At 42.1% G+C, this 20573-nt stretch overlaps 1 protein-coding gene across 17 annotated transcripts in view; it reads right to left on the bottom strand.

Annotated features, from left to right (window-relative positions):
* The window catches only part of KLF12 (KLF transcription factor 12), a 266658-nt gene that overhangs the window by 193649 nt on the left and 52436 nt on the right, over positions 1-20573 (bottom strand). For all 17 annotated transcript variants that reach the window (XM_015851638.3, XM_015851641.3, XM_085536078.1 and 14 more), the window contains exon 2: positions 1344-1407. In XM_015851638.3, coding sequence (XP_015707124.2) covers positions 1344-1364 — 21 coding nt within the window. In that variant the 5' untranslated portion in view covers positions 1365-1407. The remainder of the gene's footprint in view (positions 1-1343; positions 1408-20573) is intronic.

Raw genomic sequence — 20573 nt, 5'->3', positions numbered from 1 at the left:
TACCACTTCTCATCTTTATTAAGGTTTAAATTTAGCTCCTGGAGGTTTTCAGCAACCTATGGTGTAAAATGCAGATGTTCTACAGATGTTTCTAAACTAAATGTTGTTTCAATGGCTGTTATTTCAGGAGGTTGGGTTCAAGGAGACAGATGCTTCACTCAAGGCTCATACTCCTTGTGAAACTTCAGGTACTTAGGATCAGTGAATCTTTTACCTGTTGCAAACACTAAAAAGACTAACCCAGGAATTGAAGTCTTCCGTACCTAAGTCAGCTGTCAGTAACCTGTAAAACATCTGAGCCACCCCAGTACTGACGTAACCAAATAATTATTGTGATACACGACAATCTTAGCCCTACTAAAATACTTCACTCAAATAGAGCTACAAATTTCTGGTAGTCAGCTGCACCTTTGGAGAACCTTAATTGCTGTTTCTTCAATTGTTCCTGCCCCTGACCAAGGCTCAGGGGATGAAGAAAACTTTCTGGGAAACAGCTTTTCTACTGTAACATACTCCTTCTCAACAAATAGCTTCCACAGAATGCTTCACTTAACCGAGCTGTTCCACTGCATTTCACTGCTCTGTGCATTGCATCTGCCACCGCAATTCTTTTGATCTGATGCAAACCCAGGCACCGTCAGCTTTGTTTAAACATCCTCGGTTGGCACCGGATAACACAGCACCCCAGCTAAGTCCATAGTTCACCAACAGGTCAGACTGACAAATGTCAAGTCCTGCTGAACTCTATCATCTTAGGAAACATAATAAATTCAGTAATGCACAGAGGTCCACTAACAGTTTTTCCTCTCCATCTATCATAGAAAACACAGGTGGTATAACTTGAATCTGTGTGGTAAGAAAGGAAAGCATCAAGATATCTACTAAGACATCACATCCTATTTGACTTAAAATGGTATTTGTCAGTGTGGTACCTGACTGCCACACAACAACATATAAAGCTTCATAGCCATCAGATGTAACAGAAGATAACACCTATCCCATTCACCCTACATATCCCTGTGCAGAAGAGTAACACGCCCTAATGTCTGACCATTCAAACATCTGATTGCTATGGCATGGCATTACTCATTTCGTTAAGGCACTACTACACATTCTTTAGAATGTTCAGGTCTGTGGCATTTGTCTGTTTCTTTTCAGTCAGAACAGTCAGAAACTGTTGCATTGAGCTACAGCTGCATCAAGCCAAAGCAGTCCCCTGCAGGAAAGACAATATGGCATGTAAAGCTCTGACTGGTTGCTTCATCTATTCTGTAATACACTCTAAATTTTTTATAATAGCAGCAATACGTATAATGCATATGGCTGTAAAAATGTCAACCAACTTTTATGGCTTTCCTCTTCATATGAATATTCAGTCATCCATTCGTTCCTAGATCCACTTCAATCCTGGAAAGAAAAAAGAGAATAATTTAGTTCACGTATAATTGACTTATTTTCAAACAGGCTTATTAATTAAATTCCAAAATATTTATATATATATACATAATATATATTTTATATATATATATATATACACACACACATATATATGTGTGTGTGTGTATATATGTATATATATAGGTTAAAATGTAAGCACAGACTTCTGTTTCACAGTGAAACAGCTTAGAAGAGCAGTAAGATTGTAAGCATTTTAAATAAAAACGAATCATTATGATACAACAATACTGGAGAAAACTTTATGTTCCTTGCTAACAAATTATTTTATTCAACATCCTCAGAGTTATTCATTTCTAAGCTGACTGCAGTTATTCTTCAAGGCCCAATCTCTTTGCACCACATTTGTAGGGGCAAACTTTCTCAAGGTACACTTTCCAGCAGTTACCTAATGTGAATATTCTTCACTGGTATTTCCAGATGTGTTTCCCAGAAACACTAAGGAAGGTCTGGTCAATAACACATCCCACTTATTAGTGAAATCAGACATTAACACAGTTATTTCCTGCAGCTGGATAAGATTATCAGAAAACCCAAATACGTACTAAAATACATGATTATTTATTTTATGATTCCATTGAATGGCCTGGGTTGAAAAGGACCACAAAGACCATTTAGTTTCAATCCCCCTGCTATGTGCAGGGTCACCAACCACAGGACCAGACTGCCCAGACTTCTCCAAGCTGTCCAGGTCCCTCTGGGTGGCTTCCCTTCTTTCCAGTGTATCCCCTGCACTGCTCAGCATGGTGTCATCTGCAAACTTGCTGAGGCTCCACTTGATGCCACCTTTTGTGTCACTGATGAAGGTGCTGAAGAGCACTGGTCCCAGGGACACCACTTGTGATTGGCCTCCACCATGACACAGAACCACTGATCACAACCCTTTGGCTGCATCCAGCCAGACAATTCCTAATCCACTGAACAGTCCATCCTTCAAATCCACACCCCTCCAATTCAGAGAAAGATGTGGTGAGGGACCATGTCAAAGGCTTTGCACAAGTCCAGGTAGATAGCATCCATTGCCCTTCACCCACCCACCAAAGCCATCATTCCATCACAGAAGGCCACCAGATTGGTCAGGCAAGATCTGCCCTTGGTGAAGCCAAGCTGGCTGTCTTGGATGGCCTCTTTATCTCCTGTGTGCCTTTACATGGTAACCAGGAGTATCTGCTGCACGATCTTCCCAGGCACAGAGGTGAGCTTCACCAGCCTGTAGTTCCCCAGGTCTTCCTTTCTCCCTTTCTTATAAATGGGAGGAACGTTTCCCTTTTTCCAGTCACTGGGGACTTCACCAAAGAGCCATGATTTTTCAAATATGATGGAGAGTGGCTCAGCAACCACATCAGCCATCTCTTTCAGAAGCTTAGGATGGATATCATCCGGCCCCATGGACTTACTTATACACATTCAGTTTCATGAGAAGGGCTCAGACTTGTTCCACCACTACAGCCAGGATTTTTCAAATATGATGGAGAGCTGCCGGGCAACCACAACAGCCATCTCTCTCAGAACCATCTGGCCCCACAGACTTACACATATTCAGTTTCATGAGGAGGACTCGGACTTCTTCTACTGTTACAACAGGACAGAAACCACTTTCCACACCCTAACCTAGAAGTTCAGGGTCCTGGCAGACATGGGAAGCCTGACCACCCATGAAGACTGAAGCAAAGCACTTAATGAGTACCTGAGTTTTTTCTGAGTCTGAGGAAGCCAGCTCCCCAGCTCCCCATTATCTTTCATTTCCATAAGAAAAACGTATAATAGAGAATACTCTACTGAACTTTGGGACACTTTTTCAGATTTAAGAAAAACAGTCACAGAATCATAGAAACACCAAGGCCGGAAAAGACCTCTAAGATCACCCAGCCCAATCATCCACGTACCACTAGTATTTCCCCACTAAACCACGCCATTTGGTACCACACCTAAATGTTTCTTGAACACCTTCGGGGCTAGTGACTCTACCACCTCCTGGGCAGCCCATTCCAGTGGCTGACCACTCCCTCAGAGTTTTTCCTATAATTCAGCCTGAATCTCCCCTGGTGCAACTTGACGCCATTCCTTGCAGTCCTATCACTGTTACACAAGAGGGTGACCCCCACCTCACCACAATCTCCCTTCAGGCAGTTATAGAGTGCAGTGAGGTCTCCCATGAGTTTCCTCTTTTCCAGACTAAACAAGAAGCCCAACTTTTTAAAAAATTTAAAAAGAAAAATTTCAGATGTTCAAAATTTAAACAACTGACAATGTGTCTCAAAACTCTTGCCAGTGTGCGTGCATATATCTGGACTAAAATGTTACTTATGCATGTCTCATTTAATAATGTAAGTGGTGTAAATCTGCAGTCAGAGTTACTACAAACAATCTTCTATTATTTCTATATCCTTTAAACAAGGTCATCTTTCAAAACCACAAAGGAGCGCCCCACATCTTTCATGGAGAAGCTGGCTTCTCCATGGTTTGGATGGGAATACGCTCCACTGGGTGGAACACTGGCTGGATGACCCAAAGAGTTGTGGTCAATGGAGTTAAATCCAGTTGGCAAATGGTCACAAGCAGTGTCCCTCAGGGCTCAGTACTGGGGCTGCTTCTATTTAACATCTATATTAATGATCTTGATGAGGGGATTGAGTGCATACTCAGCAAATTTGCAGATGACACCAAGTTGGGATGGAGTTTTCATCTGCCTGAGGGGAGAAAGGCACTACAGAGGGACCTGGACAGACTGGATCAATGGGCCAAGGTAAACCGTATAAGTTTCAATAGGACCAAGTGTTGGGTCCTGTGTTTTGGTCACAACAATCTCAGGCAAACCTACAGGCTTGGGGAGGTGTGGCTGGAAAGCTGCCTGATGGAAAGGGACCTTGGTGTGCTGATGGACAGTCGGCTGAATATGAGCCAGCAGTGGGCCCAGGTGGCCAAGGTCAGTGACATCCTGTCTTCTATCAGGAATGGTGTGGTGAGCAGGACTAGGGAAGTCATCCGGCCCCTGTACTTGGCACTGGTGAGGCCTCATCTCGAGTACTGTGTTCAGTTTTGGGCACCTCAGCACAGAAAGGACACTAAGGTGCTGGAGCAGTTCCAGAGAAGGGTAACAAGGCTTGTGAAGGACTTGGAGAATATGCCCTATGAGAAGAGACTGAGGGAACTGGGGCTGCTTAGTCTGGGGAAAAGGAGGCTGAGGGGAGACCTTATTGTTCTCTTCCAGTACCTGAAAGGTGCTTACAGTGAGAGCGGGGTTGGTCTCTTCTCACTGATGACAGGTGACACATTGAGGGGAAATCACCTCAAGTTGTGCCAGGGTACGTTCAGGTTGGATATCAGGAAACATTTCTTTACAGAAAGGGTAGTTAAGCACTGGAATAGGCTCCCCAGGGAGGTGGCTGAGTCACCATCCCTGAATGTGGTGCTCAGGGACATGATTTAGCAGAGGTTTGTTTGAGTAGTATGGTAAGGTCATTGTTGGACTTGATGATTTTTTCCAACCTCAGCGATTCTATGATTGTATGATGTCATGCATCTCATAGGCTCTTTTTTTTTTTTTTACTCCTTCGTTGTTTAACCTCCTTTGCTGTTATCCGCATTGCTCTTATGAAGCAGATTTTCTTTGGTGCACAACTAAGCCTGCAAGCTTTGGGCAGTAGATCCTCTTTGCAGGCTGGAAGAATCTCCTTTGAGTTTCTGGCAGATCTTTATCTTAGTGTTCAGAAACAAGGCAAATGGACTGGTTTTTCTGTATCAGTTTTTCACTTCACGTAGTGGTTATCTAACCTGAACAGGAAATGATTTAGTCAAGTCCACACAAATTAAATGTAATGTATTCAAAATTTTTGTTGTGGGGTCTCTGTCAGAGGACCACATGACTGAAGCACAATTGCTTCCAGTCCTCCACGTTTTCTCATCATTACTACTTAAATACACACAGACATGTGCATGCACGTACACACGAGCAATGCAACTTAGCTTCACAAAACACACAAATGCTGGAAGTCTTCTTAGGTTACTGAAGCCATGGCAATAGAAAAGAACACAGATCAGTGTTTCAAAACTGCTAACACGCAGCTACGTAGCTAATCACAGCCATGACCATGTTTGCATTATTAAATCCCGTACAACTGCCCTTTCATGAAAAATGTACTTCTTTAGCAATAACTGCCTTTAGTTATTCATTTTCTTCAAGTCTGCATGATTTACCAAGCAATGAATTGCCCATTTTCCATTTCCTTCCACACACTACATCACTGCAGTGTCCCTCCCCAGTGCACTCCACACACATGGAAGTACTTCTGCATGGCCTCCTCTTTGCTAAGCACAACAAGCTCCAGCATTGCAACCATCCCACAGCACAAAACACAATCTAGGACACCCAAAATACCGTACACATGGTTTGAAGATAGGACACAAATTGGCCTCCCAGCACTAAGATGGACAGCAAGGATGGCCAAGAGCACTGATGGTGATGAGCAATGCACACTGGCCACTAATTCCACACATACAGGCGAAGTAACTTGATAATGACTTTTTTAGGCTGCTTATGAGTGAAAAAAATCAAAGAATCATTAAGATTGGAAAAGACCACTATGATCATCAAGTCCAACTGTCCACCTATCACCAGTATTGCCCACTCAACTATGCTTCTTAGTACCACAAAGACACTGAGAGGAAAACCTCTATTTGAAAATACCTGCTCAAAGAGCAGCTCCACCATTTTGCAGCCTCATTTTCAGAAGCATTTATTCTTCAAAGCTCTTGAATTTGCACTTGCAGTCCCTTTCAATAAATCCCCTTGTAATCCCTTGCAAACACCTCAAGTCACATCCAGCTTCGTGAAGACTAAGAGTGACTACTTCCAAACTCACCAAGGCCATCCTAATCACCAGATGCAGCAGAATAATTGAAAGGACACTTTCAGCATTGTACAGAGCATCAAGAAAAGCGGCTGTCATCAATTCAATGATGAGAATGGCTACCTGTATGTTAATAGTAGCCACATGCTTGCCTCCTTTCTTTCCTACATTTCTGGCTCTTGCACAGATATCACAGTCTCGTGCAGGTTGGAAGGGACCTTAGAGATCATCAAGTCCAACCCCTGGGATTCAAGCCCCTGTGTAGCAGAGCGGCACTTCTACCACTTGCGCCACAGGGGGGATTCGAACCCGGGCCTACCCGTGTTGCAACACAGCATTCCTACCACTGCGCCACCGGGGCACACATCTGTAAACTCCATAAACCAGGCATTCTGCATAATCTACAAATAATATATTCCTATGTATGTATTTTTCCTATGTATTTATATGTATGTATCCAGATTTGCAACATCTCTCCATTCAGAACCAATAGGGGACAGAAGAAAACAAAATTCAGTGCAGCACTGTACTGTATTAGCATACCCAAAGTTTTACCTATGCCTGCACTGAAGTACCTACATTTCTTTCTCTGGATCTGGCCCAAAAGATCTTCATAAACTGGATTTCTGTACAACTGTAATTTAGACTAGGCAAAATACTTTGAGAAAAAATAAATTGCAATGAGAGCCAATGTCTCATCAGCAGGCATCACAGTCTGAGAGGAGCCAAGTAATAAGACCACAAGAGCACCTGCTATGCATTTTGTCACTGACAACCCAACTGCGAACATAAAGTTTACTCAGTTCTCAGCTAAAGTTTTTGCTTGTCTTTGACAATTTCTCTTAAGATGAGTTACTTGCCCTAAGATGATGAACACCTCCCAGTATCTTTGTTTCTGACGTGGTGTTGGTAACAAAAATACCTTAGGCTGCCTCAAATCATCTCAATACCTCAAAAACATTTCTGAAAATTAACTTAAAGTTTGAACTTCTGGTATTTTAATAAAAGTAAAGAGACGGACTGGTATTTTAATAAAACTAAAGAGAAGCAGGAGGCAGAGAGTGGGATGTTTGTTGCTAGGTGATACCTAGGCTCTCCTGAACTCCTACAGACTGAAATATTTATCCAGACTCCCACAAAGAATGACATCCAGTATAGAGAAAGAAGAGACACGCTGACTGAAATGCATCATGATTCAAGGTAAGAAGCAGCAGCTCTGCCACCAGTTCAGTCCCTGGGGTGCGCCATGACAGGGATGCTGAGGGGGAGGCTGACGCAGCTCCTCCACGGAGTCTGCCTTGATTTGGAGCTCCAGCAGTGAGACACCTCCAAAAAACAGCTTTCCTTCTACAACAAACTAAAGCTATCTCAGTTCCACTAAGATCTTGGCAGCAGGTGAAACTGCACCCTTCACACATCTGACTGTAAAAGCTGTTGTGTTTTAAATCTAGGTATTCCAACAGTGGGTTTGCAGCTGGCCAGTTGTGGATGAAGCTGTCCTTAACAGAACATACACAGCCTTGGCAAGAAGGGTGGAAGACACACATCACCTCCTCCCTTTAAAAGGTTTATTCAATGGCTAAACTTCCAAGGAGTGCTTACAAAGACTTCCAATAGAGCATTAAAGAAATAAACACTACTCTCCGCAGGCCTCATATCTGACACTAATTAATTGTTTAGAATCAAACAGCTTCAAGGATCAGACCCAGACCTCCTGGGACTTACAGATGCACTTCAACCTCCCTACAACTCAAAGGCGCAGCTGACAGAAATAATACATAGAAACATACTAGAATTCTGGTGCTGTGACTTTATAGAGAATCGTCACTCTGAGAAAGGTGTATTTCAACAAAGAAAACATCTGCAACTGTATGCATGTCCACAAAGAATCCTGGCGTGGCAAAGAAGATTAGAAACACTGCAAAGGTAAAACAGCTTTAGCAGTTAAAATACATAGAAAGAACAGAGTCCTCAAACATCTGAATTTAAGTAATATTCACTGGTCAATCCAGAATAGTGCTGTAGATAGCAGGGAGCAGAGAAAACCACAGCAAAACAACGTAACCCCTTGACTTATTATTACAAAAGCAGTGATTATCCTCCATGCTTTCTGTTGACTGAATGGGTAGCTCCAAAATCTCACTATTCCCTTTGCACCTCTAGTCTAAGTAGAATGACATTGGTTTCTGTTAGATTTAAATAAAATAACTTTCTGAAAAACACAGCCACACATCACTTTGGACAGCTTGCTGACATAAGGAAATGTCTGTGTTACACAGCACACTCTCTCAGCACAAGGTCTCTCAGATCATCACCTACCCTCACACACAGCCCAAACTGCGCATTACAGTTAAAATCCAGTTTACCATCCCACATACATGAAGTCAAAGGACTTAGCAGGCTCCTTCTTGGCAGAAAAATTACTTGCAACTTTTTAAATAAGTATATGTATATATTTAGCACACACACATTTATATGATTATAAATACATGAAAATATGTGCACACAGCCACAGAACTCTGATGAATCAATAAACTATTGATTTGTGAGTAAGTGACTTAAGGAACCTGCAAGAAAGCACATTCTCAATTACATCACCAAAACAACATGGGAGCTCAGCCAAAGTCTGAAAAACAACATTTCTGAACCCTCAAAGAAATGGAATTAAGAAAAGTCATTTTATCCCTTTATTTTAGACTTTCTTTAGCAAAACTATATAACTGTACTTATTACTCTCAAAATGACAACAACCCTCCAAGATTTCTATTCCATTTGAAAGTAATTCCAAAACAGTAATACCAAAACAAGTGCTACCTCAGTTCCAGGTTGAAACTATGCTTTTGCACTTTGTTTGCACTCCAGCTCATGCTCCACACAGAACAACAGAGAAAAGACTTGCCAATGATTCTTCCTTACCATCATGGTGGGGAAGGGGACAAAGCCCAAAGCTCTCCAACAGACTCCTAAATGAAGTGACTGTATTGACTACAGAGGTTACACAGGAAAGTATTTCATTGTTTGGGCAGGTTTCATATTGTTATATCTTCCTGCTAATTAGGAGTAGCGTTACCAAATGCTATCACCCACCACACCCCTTCTGATTTAAGTGTCACTACTGCAACCAGCTTTACGTTCAGAACAGAACCAAGCTGGCTCTACTTGTGGTGCAGGCAGTAATACTCACATTCTCCACTCGAAGTTGCAAAATAGTCTACATTTATCACAGTATCACAGTCTCGTGTGGGTTGGAAGGGACCTTAAAGATCATCGAGTCCAACCCCTGGGATTCGAGCCCCTGTGTAGCAGAGCGGCACTTCTACCACTTGCGCCACAGGGGGGATTCGAACCCTTTATATCCTACCCCAGTTCAACAAGGATTTTCCTTATTTCCTTATTTAGAGGATGGTGACGCACTGAAACAGGTTGCCCAAAGAGGCTGTGGATGCCCCATCCCTGGAGGCATTCCTTCTACACTCTGAAATAAACTGTAAAGAAGTTAAACATCAGCACTACTGTTGGGGGGTGCTAAGTTGTCTTTGCAAGGATTTATGAGTGCATATGGTAGTTCTGAGTAGATGGAGTGTTCAAGAATAGCTGAGTTAGGCCTGTAGGTTAAGAGTTAGTGGGCAGAGGGTTTAGGTAGGTGTGTGTACAGGTTCTCTCGCGTGCATCGGGTTTTGCGTAGCGGGTGTACGTGTCTTCGCGGGATTTAGGATGGTATATAAGGTGTGTGACGCAGCAATAAACTGAGAGAAGACATGATGGCATCCATGTTTGTGTCTCTCTCCCCCGGACAGTTGAGGTCTCGGGATAAGTCGGGTTAATTGGCGAATACGTCACACTACCCATCGTCTCAGTGTGCATGAAATAGTGCACAGCTTTCCCCTAACTGCACTACCAAGCTTTGCCAGCTTTAATAGCAAATGCACTTAATGAATAAGCAGCAACAGGATGAGCTGCACCAAGTAAGCTTGCTTTAAAAGAGATAATAAAACAACTTCCATTGGCAACAAAGATGGCTACAGAGGCTCTTTATTTCTGTATAACCAAAAGAAGTCTGTAAGATCCACATGGACTCCCTTGCAGATGGCAGGTGGCCACCTCCTCAGAGCTCCATCCGCAAGTCCCACCTCACCACACTGATCAGGGTAAGGTGAGTCAGCAAGAACCTACACCAAGCTGTTCAAGCAAGTCCATTCTGTTCCTCCCAAAGACAAGGGATAAAAACCCAAGGTGCTACATGCCTATAGCTGGGACAGCTGCAGCTAGGAGAGGACACATGCTCACAATTTACTACAGAGCCGGGAAAAATGAACAAAGAAAAACAAGGAAACAAAACCACAGTGCTCCAGTTACGATACATGCCAAAGAAGCCCAGACGCCTTGCTTCCAGGCTCAGTTATGCTTCCAGCAGAAGAGGAAGCCGCCATTGAATGTGCGCTGCTCTATCTATTGGGTAGTTGTGCTCAGCTCCTGTTCTTGCCTTCCCTCAGCCCCCAGCAAGCTTCCTCACTGCATTCTTTGCAATTTGGGACCCTTCTTTGTTTTCAGATAGAAGCATCCCAACCACTTGCTTTTGCACAAAAACAGCATGATAAGTTTTACACACATGGAGGCTCTAGAGCCCTGCATGCTATGTGATAACAGCGATGCCATTAATCAGTTTTACGAGTCCATTTGGCTGGCATGACACAAAAGTGGCTGATGAGTGTCTGGTTTAATAGGAAGGTAAGCTCTCTAAAATTGATCAATTGACCAGTAGTCTTCATTAATCATTTTTAATGGCTCTTCTCCTATCATGGCTTTTATTGAAAGCGCAGGCTAGCATTATTACTAATTATTATTCCTCAAGATATTGTAGGCAAAAAGCTCAGAAAAGGGAGAAATCACACAGCTGAATATATATATATGAATATATAATATTCAGCAGCATCCAGCTTGAAACAGCTCCACTAGCAGAATCAGCAGCTACAAATCTAATAATCTGAAACCCAAAGCAAGTCACTGAACCAAACTCATCCTCTTGATGTCTTTGGGAGGACTGAGAAGAGTAAAATTGACTCCAGTACTGTTCCTTGAGAATTTCAACTGGAAACTCTGTTCTAACAGTTCAGCCTTTATAATATACTATAGATCTCAGCGCAAGCTATGATTATGAAAGAGTGTACTGTTAGGAGACACGATCTACCTGCTACATACCAGTTCACGTTATTTCCTTGCCTTTCATACCCCAATCATTTCTCTGCTTGTTTTAATGATCTACTCATTTCTGACAAGAGACAGAGCTGTTATGCTTATCTTTATGACTTTTTTTCAGAGAGAAGTATATTCACTCCTCTTGTCAGACAGTTCCACACCCAACCAGACAGAAACTTCAGGGAGTGGGGAAGGGATAACTACAGGAGGCTGCAGCAATTACCATCTACATGCAGTAGGAGCCACTGCATTCTTCAGGCCAAGGGGAATCAGCAACCCCCTCAATGGTGGGCTCAACCTGAAGAGTAACCTTAGTGGATAAAGTTCTCACCAGCTGAGGGCCATCTTTCAACTGGGGTCATCCCAGCTACCTACAAACAGTGATATCTGCATTTGCTGCCCTTCATGCCTCTAGAGATGAAGGAGAGAAGGATGCAGTGCAAGGGCCTGAGTCATTATTCTGTAACATCACACACATTCCAGCAGTCACTCTTAATTGAAAAAGAAGACCAAGCTGATACATAAAAGCTAGCACAACAGAAGTACAGATAAAACTGTAAAAAATCATTACAAAATCAGAAGCTAACAATGATAAGGAAGTTTCATTGCTTAGGTTATTAAACCAGACTGGAAAGTGCTTCAGAGAAACAATGTTATATTGCATAGAGGAAAGCTCAGTGAAAAAGCAGAGCTTTTCATCCTGTACTTACTGGATCTCAGTCAGACTGGCTGTTTTTGTACTCCGTGCCACAGAAGTGAATCAATCCCAACTTATGCTCCCATCACACTCACTACTAGCAAGCAAGTGGGCTCATTATATTTTATTATCTTACAGGAAAAAGAGGGTACAACAAAAAACTAAATGACTTAGTATCAGTAGTAAATAATTTAATAATAATACAAGGCAGGAATACTAGAAAAGGCTTCTGCTAAAGAGTACAGAACTGCTATTTTTTTTCACTGTTCCAGGAGTAACAGAAAACCAACACAGTTGTGATGTTACAAACACTGCTCTGCTTGAACAGTCTTGTTAAGCACCAGAGTTCTGTCGAAGACAAACAATTTCTGGTCAACCACTGAAATCTGTAATCAGTACAAACCATCCTTGGGAAGAAGAAACATGAATGACTAAGAACTACATTCACAAATTCTCTGAGGTTCGAGATCAGTAATTCCCCGACAATCAAAGCTTTTGTATTTATATCAATTCCCTTTGATTACTTTTTGATGTGCAGGTAACACCTGACATGGTACATCACTTAAACTGCTTAACAAAGCAGTTATGCTAACGGACAGCAGCAGCTACAGATGCACCTGGGGCTAAACCCAACCCTGGTTTAATTCCAGGAACACACCTATCTCATGTTCTGGAATTAAGAGGAAGCTCCTAAACTAAATCACCTACTGAAAAATATTCTGTAATTTAATTCAGTATCAAACAGTAACTACAGCTCTTGCTGTTAAAATTATACTGATTTCAAGTTGTTACCCCTCATCAACAGTACCAGTCACAGAGTTGGTTCATCTCACAGTATCTCTTGGATATTCCCTTTGTTACATCGGCTTTGCTTTCTGCATTACCCACTGCAGAATCATCAGTTCTCCAGATCTCAAGCCTCAAGTTTCCCCAGATCTTTCTCAGGTTTGAGGCTCATATGGCCACCCTTGGGACTCAACCACCATCAGTCCCAGATCACAGTAACACAATCAGGCAGCAACATCTCCCTATCCTGACCACTGTGTTTCTGTTCCTTTTCCCACCCCACTGCAGCCAGGATGGACTTCTGGTGCCTGAGCTGAACTCACAGGTGTACACCCAGGTACCAGTGCTGGCAACTGAGAAATCCATGTACAAACTTCAGGGGCCCAGGCCTCGTAACCACATCACCCTGCCCTTACTTCACAGACAGTGCTCTCAAAGCACATCTCACAACCTGCAGTAGTTAAAAAAAAATTTAAAATTATAATCAAAAACTGGTCAATGAAGATCTATGAACCTAACACAATTCCGTGATTTGTCCCACCTATTCTCATTGTGCTTTTCAACACAGCTCACTTTTTAATCTCCTCCCTGAATTTCTGTCTTATGTCGGCCACACATTCACTGGTGTTAGTACATCAATAACCTGCACAGAGCTTCACTAAGATTGGCATTCTTCCCATTAAAAAGGCAAATTCTGACTTAAATCTGTAATCCACCCACTAACTATGAATGTTGACAGGGCTGGCTGGGTTTTTCACGTCTTTAATATAAAAAAGATAATTAGTTTTTCTATATCATAAGTTTTACTCCTGATTATTCACTAGAAATACATATTGTTTCTCCTCCATTTTTCAAGTGTTCACTCTGAATTCACTGCTAGCAGCTCATGCGGCTTTTGCTACCTACTCCCATGATACCCAAACTGAACACATCTCACACATTGCGCTACTGAAGAGGTTTTGTTAAAAGAGCTGCTCCAAAAGCAATGCTTCCTATATTATTACATTGGCCAGAAACATCAGTAGAGGCTGAAACTTCCCACCAATATTCCATTATATTTTGTAGCTGTGTGACACATGGCAGCAAAGGGGCAGTCTGACAAAATGGTGTCTGACACAGAAGTACACATGACACGAAGGGGTGCCACTGAATTCCTCCACGTGGCAAAAATTGCATCCCTTGACATTCATTGAAGCTTGGTGAATATTTATAGAGACCAAACAGTGGATGCAAGCACAGTGATGTACTGGCTTGTGTGTTTCAGCAGTGATGACAGCGAAATGCAAGGCAACCCGCACTCCAAATGGCTATACACAGCTGTCACACCATGAAATGAAGAGCATCTCAATCAGCTCATCTGTGTAAATCGTCATATTATGGCCAGGAAACTGTGTATCTAGCTGAATATCAGCTTCAGTGCATTGGAAATGATGACTGCAATGTTGGAATAACACAAAGTTTGCACCAGGTTGGTCTCACAAATGCTCACACAGGAAGAAAAAAGAACACCTCATGCAAATACATTATGATCTACTGAACCATTATGTGGCTGAAGGTGACAGTTTTCTGGATCTCATCATTAACAGTGAAGAATTGCACTCCAGGGAGTGCAATTCCCCATCCAAGAACGAGTTCAAGATACAGTCCTCTGAGGGTAGAATTGAAATGCACTATCTTTCCGTTCAGGAAAGGAGTGATCCCTCCAAATTTCCTGGAACACAGACAAATTATGGCAACTATGCTGAAAAGTAGTGTTTTGTAGCTGAGAATCTGCTCTATCAAAGAATGCTGTGTTCTCTGTATGAATTGTCCTTTCCATGGAAATGCAGATGAAGCATAACTTTTAAAATAAGTATACAAGCTGGATGTGGCTCTGGCAGCCTAATCTGGTGGTTGGCGACCCTGCACATAGCAGGGGGTTGAAATTAGATGATCATTGTGGTCATTTTCAACCCAGGCCATTCTATGATACCATGATAATGAAAAGAATAAGTGATGGTAAAGGCATTGATAGAACAGCAAACTTCAGTTAATAACAAGAACACACACAATCAAAGTACTGACAGCAGTCCAGAGCAAACAAATACAGCTGTATGCTGTACAGTACTGCAGTATTCTTTGTGATAAGCATAAGGAATACTGTAAATAACTAACTCTCTCACAAGTGGCAAATGTCATCATTCTAATGATAACCCCTATTGAGTTGCATCCTCTTATCACAATTATGATTCTGTTAAGACATCCATTGAAAATAACTTATTTTAGTTAACTGTAATTTAGATTTATAATCTGAAATAGGTCATAATTTTCTGGTTTCATAAGACAATGAATTACTGACTATAAAACAAAAGTTTTGTCTCTTTTGGGGGAAGCAGGAAATGAAAAATATTTTAATATACAAGTGAGAAGTAATATACAATGAAAATAATATACTTGGGAGTTAAAAAAAAAAAGGCACGAGGGTACAGAATCATAGAATAACAAGGCTGGAAAGGACTTACAAGATCATCTAGTCCAATCATCCTCCCATTACTGGGAGGACTTAACTCCATTAAGCACTACCCACTGGGCACGACCCTCAAGCCAGTTCCTTACCCAAAGGAAGGTATACCTGTCTAGGCCATGGACAGCCAGTTTCCTCAGGAGAATAATTTGAGAGACTGTATCAAAGGCCTTGCTGAAGTCTAGATAGACTAGATTGACAGCCTTTCCCTCATCTACCAGTCTGGTCACCCAGTTGTAGAAGGAAATGAGATTGGTCAAGCATGACCTGCTTTTCATGAACTCATGCTGGCCAGGCCTGATCCCCTGGACGCCATGCACATGCCATATGATCTCACCCAAGATGATGTGTTCCATAACGTTCCCTGGTACCAAGGTCAGGCTTACAGGCCTGTAGCTCTCCAGATCCTCCTTATGGCCCTTCTTGTTGATGGGAGTCACATTGGCAAGCCTCCAATCCTCTGGGACCTCTCCAGTTAACCAGGAGTCCTGGTAGATGGCAGAGAGTAGCTCAGCAATCACTCCCTCCAGATCCCTCAGCACCTGAGGGTGGAGCCTGTCTAGTCCCATGGACTTGTGACAGTCCAGATGGAGGAGGAGCTCTTTAACTGTCTCCACCTGAATCACTGAGGGTGTATTTTGCATTCCAACCCAGACTTTCAGATCAGGGCATGAAGTGCCCTGAGGATAACTATACTAGGTCAGGTACTATGTGCTTGCAGTTAGTACTGGAAACAATACTCAAGTTAAAATGTGAAGGTGCAGTATCAGGCTGCTCTGCATCCCTGAAGAGTTAGCTGCAAGAGGAGAACATCACATCCATAATACACAAGGACATACATGGACGTATGCACAAACCCACACATATCACAGAGTCAGAGCAAACTGCTGTACCAGAACCCCTCTCAGCAGAGGCCTACTGTCACCCTGCTGCTGCCTACTGGAGCTTGGCATTCAGGGCAGCCCTGGTAGCTGGGATGGCAAACAGGGGAAGGTTTCTTGCCTTTATGGGTCATCCTGCCCACTGACTCACATCTATTCTCTGCACCACTGATACGTTACTACCAGCTTATTTTGCTTTCCAGCTAAATTTCTAATAAAATGTACAGAGGGAGCCCACTTGTCTCATCTCACTCTCCCTTATCAACGGAGCAAGTGACAACAGCACAAGATCAGCCCAGCGATTCACCTGCCTTCATGTCCCACTGCTCACAGCAGGCATCACTGCAAGTCTCGACAGTTCCCTAATCTCTAGAGTATCACACATGTAAGTCATCCTCTCAAAGGGAAGATCTTCTGGACCCGGCCCAGCGGTTTAAAGGGCTTTGACACACTGAGCAGGATTACAACAGGCGGCACCGTTTCAAAATGAAATAGCAGCAAGGTTTGGCTTCCTAACAAACCCACTAAAAATACACAAGCTTAACTGGAAACATATTAACCTGCAGTCTGTCAGCAAATACAAAATACTCTGTTCTCAACGCATACTCAAAGAAATAATGATGTATTCTTTTGTGTTCTTTTTCTTATCAGTGTTTGAAAAAAGCCCACAGAGAAGCCTTACACTGAATGAGTTCAAAAGGAGTGTATTATATAAATACAGTTGCATCAATATCCAGGAATTACATTCACAAATATCTTGTTACAACCCTAGTAAGGCCACAAACTAAACAACAGTACCCTGGCATGCATCAGGAAAACTTCACAGAAACATCTCCAGAAATTTCCCAAAGATGAGCACACTAACAAAGACAACAGCAATGCCATGGTTGTCACCCCTCGTCCCTCTCCTTCCCACCCACCCCTATAACTAGACCAAGACAAAACACCTCCTCCATAAGCGAGGATGCTGTTAATACTGAATTACTGTAGTACCAAGCAGTTACCAGACCCAGAGGTAAGAAGCATCAGACACTGGAGTCTGAAGAGCCAATGACAAACTAGAAGAGTTAAGCAAAAGAAGGGTGAAGCAAAGAAAAAAAAAGCATCAGCCCTCCCCCCACCCTTCAGTCTGGTACATGCCAAAGCAGGATCCTTATCACCTGGCACCTCTCTTGTTCCAAAGGTTCATCTTCTCTGTTCACAACCTAAAGAGCCACCAAGCAAGAACTCTGAAATTCTAACAGCTTGTCCACTGGGAACCTCAAGAGATCATCTCGTCTATCCCTGACATTTCTCACCACTGTGACTGCCTCAAAATCATTACAGCCTCATAATATCCACTATATACAAACATTAAGAACAAATCACTGGACTCGCAATAGAACAGCTTGCGGCATCTGGATTCATCCTGACTCAGTCTGAACACAACAGTTCTGCATTAACTTACAACTAGGACTAGAAATTAGGAGGAAGTTTTTCACCCAGAGGGTGGTGATGCACTGGAACAGGTTGCCCAAGGAGGTTGTGGATGCCTCATCCCTGGAGGCACTCAAGGCCAGGCTGTGGGCCTTGGCAGCCTGGTCTGGTGGTCGCCAACCCTGCACATAGCAAGGAGGTTGAAAATGGATGATCATTGTGGTCTTTTTCAACCCAGGCCATTCTATGATTCTGCAAAAAACAGTGTTTGTGGGCTGGGAGTTTTGTCAAGAGTTCAGTTATTTGCTTCAATTATTCCTATCAACATAACACTTATAAATCAAAATTAGGGTTTGACTCCACACAGACTGTGATTAATTCCAATAACTTGTACACCTTTTACAGGTGTTTTTTTGTTTGTTTGTTTAGTTAGTTTGTTTGTTTGTTTGTTTGTTTGCAGATTATATTCCACAGGTTATGTCTGCAAAGTGTTGTAAAGACAAAAATAAAGACAAAAAGCAATATCACAGAAGCACAAGGGTTGGAAGGGACCTCTGGAGACCACGTAGTTGAACCCTCCACTATGCACTGTTGCTACAAAGTTTTAGCTGTCAGAAACAAGAGGGAATGTAAGAAAAAGATGTTTTCATTCCTCAGTACCACACTGAACAATACGATAGTATTTTAAATGACAAAATATCTATCTATACATCCACAATAGCAATCAGTTCATCCGTTTCTCAAAACTGATTTTGAACACGAGCTTTCTGACACATGCCCCCCTCTCAGAACAACATAACCAGCAAAAGACAGCTCCTTAGAGCACAAGTCCACATTCCCCCAGCTAAATCTATTTTCTGAAAGAGGCAAGTCTGGTGCTAATCCCAGTCAGATTAAGTTTCTGGATACTGCTGAACTCTGTGATAGTGGCACATCTAGGTCATTGTAAAGGTCCTTGGAGCTGATGATCTAATCGATGGTGATCCCTAATGAATACAGAAGTCAGCACTTGGTCCATGTTTTTTTGGTGGTGATGACAGGTTTTTGCTTTTTTTTCCCCTCACAATTTCCATACATCTCAGCTCAAGATATGTAAGTACATAGAGTAGACCTGCAGCATCCAACAACTATATAGTAGCAACAAATCATCGTGCATACACACAAAATAACACTGAGAATAAAAATCTTTATAATACAGCAAAAGGGCACACAGAAATGCAGACACTCTCAAAGTAACCACACACCAAAGGTGTTATTTCTATGTACGGATACTTCTAAATGCCTCTGATCTCTTGGGATTTGGTTACACCAGCTTAGTCACGCTCAGAAAGCCATCACAAATAATACTAGGTTTTATTCTATTCCACACACAAAGCTTTGCAAACTATTTCTTTCATGTTACAATTTGATCATAGAATAGTTCTTAGCTATTAAGGATCCTGGATCTGTAGATGTACTCTAATGGGCAACTGTCAGACAGAATGCTTCATTTCCGTACTATGCTATAAGGATGTACTGCCTGAAAGCAAGATTAATAAAGCCATTAGGAATCACGTATCTTTTAATTATCTTCCTTTATGTTTTATAGTCACGTAGCTCACTGCTTTTTAAGGTGAGAAGAAACATCAATACATACTTATGAAAAACAAGGGGAGACTAACAGTAATGAAAAGGTAATAGCAGAAGAGAGCAAGAAGAATCAAAATACTACTGAAAATTATAGAAGGGCAATGAATACATATTTAATGAAACTCTCTATTGCATTTGTATTTCCTGCTACTCATAAATGAAAACAGGGGAGTATTAACTTACTGCTTACTGCAACCATGCAAGACACAATCGATCCCTTGAGTGTAAAGCTGGGGTTGAATCCAGCCTTTCTCTGAAAAGACTAAATGACTGAAAGATACAGCAAATGGAAAACTGTGCTTTAAATGTGTTTTGCTGTGCTCGTGTTTTCACGTAAGTCTCATACTTTTACATGAGGCACTTTTCACAGGATTAGCAGGTAACTCCAGCATCTGACTGCTGTTTTGTGACTGTCCATTCCTACTTCCTTTGAAATGGGTATATGCATCACTTTTTGCTTGAAAAGCTCTCACAGCCCAGTGCCCCAGCTTTGCCATTTTTAGCCATTCCTTCCCGTGAGAACGAGCTCAAGAGGCAGGTCTTCTTTCACACATAGACAGGAAGCCCTGTCACCAAAGTCACACACAGACCACTGGGGAGATGTGCAAGGAAGCACAGTGACAAAGACAGAAAATTTCATCCGTGTTTTATATTTGAAAAGAAGGAAAATAAAAAAACAGAGCACCAAGTCTCAAAGAGCAAGGATTAACAATGAGGAGAAGAGAGAATGGGAAACAAGAAGAAATATTAGCATATGGTGGAACAAGAGAAGGACAGAAGAAAGCATTAGTTTAAGGAAGCAAAATACCATGACCTTCAAAAGCAAAGACTGCCTCCTGTAACTACCAAACATGCAGGTTTTCTCCTGAAAATACAGGGCAGGAAGGTCTGTGGGGAGATATGAAAATGTGAATTGAACAAGAACACTGCAGATGGTTGACAGAGGCAGAGTGATTGAAACAAAACCCTTAAGACCAAGGGAAACGGAGGACGTGGGGATGAAATCAATCTTCTGACTTACATTCTAAAAAAATCCACAAGATTTACCAGAGAGAAATACTACTACTGTGAAACACACATGATTCACTGAGCAGGTCAGATAAACTGTCCTTCACCTCCCACTACTGGAGTGCAACACAGGTGGGAAACCAGCTGGATCA

The sequence above is a fragment of the Coturnix japonica genome, chromosome 1 (genome assembly GCF_054131305.1).
Source record: "Coturnix japonica strain WE chromosome 1, WE-NBRP24, whole genome shotgun sequence".
In the NCBI taxonomy this organism is placed as follows: Eukaryota; Metazoa; Chordata; class Aves; order Galliformes; family Phasianidae; genus Coturnix; species Coturnix japonica.
This window is presented reverse-complemented; position numbering and strand designations above follow the sequence as displayed.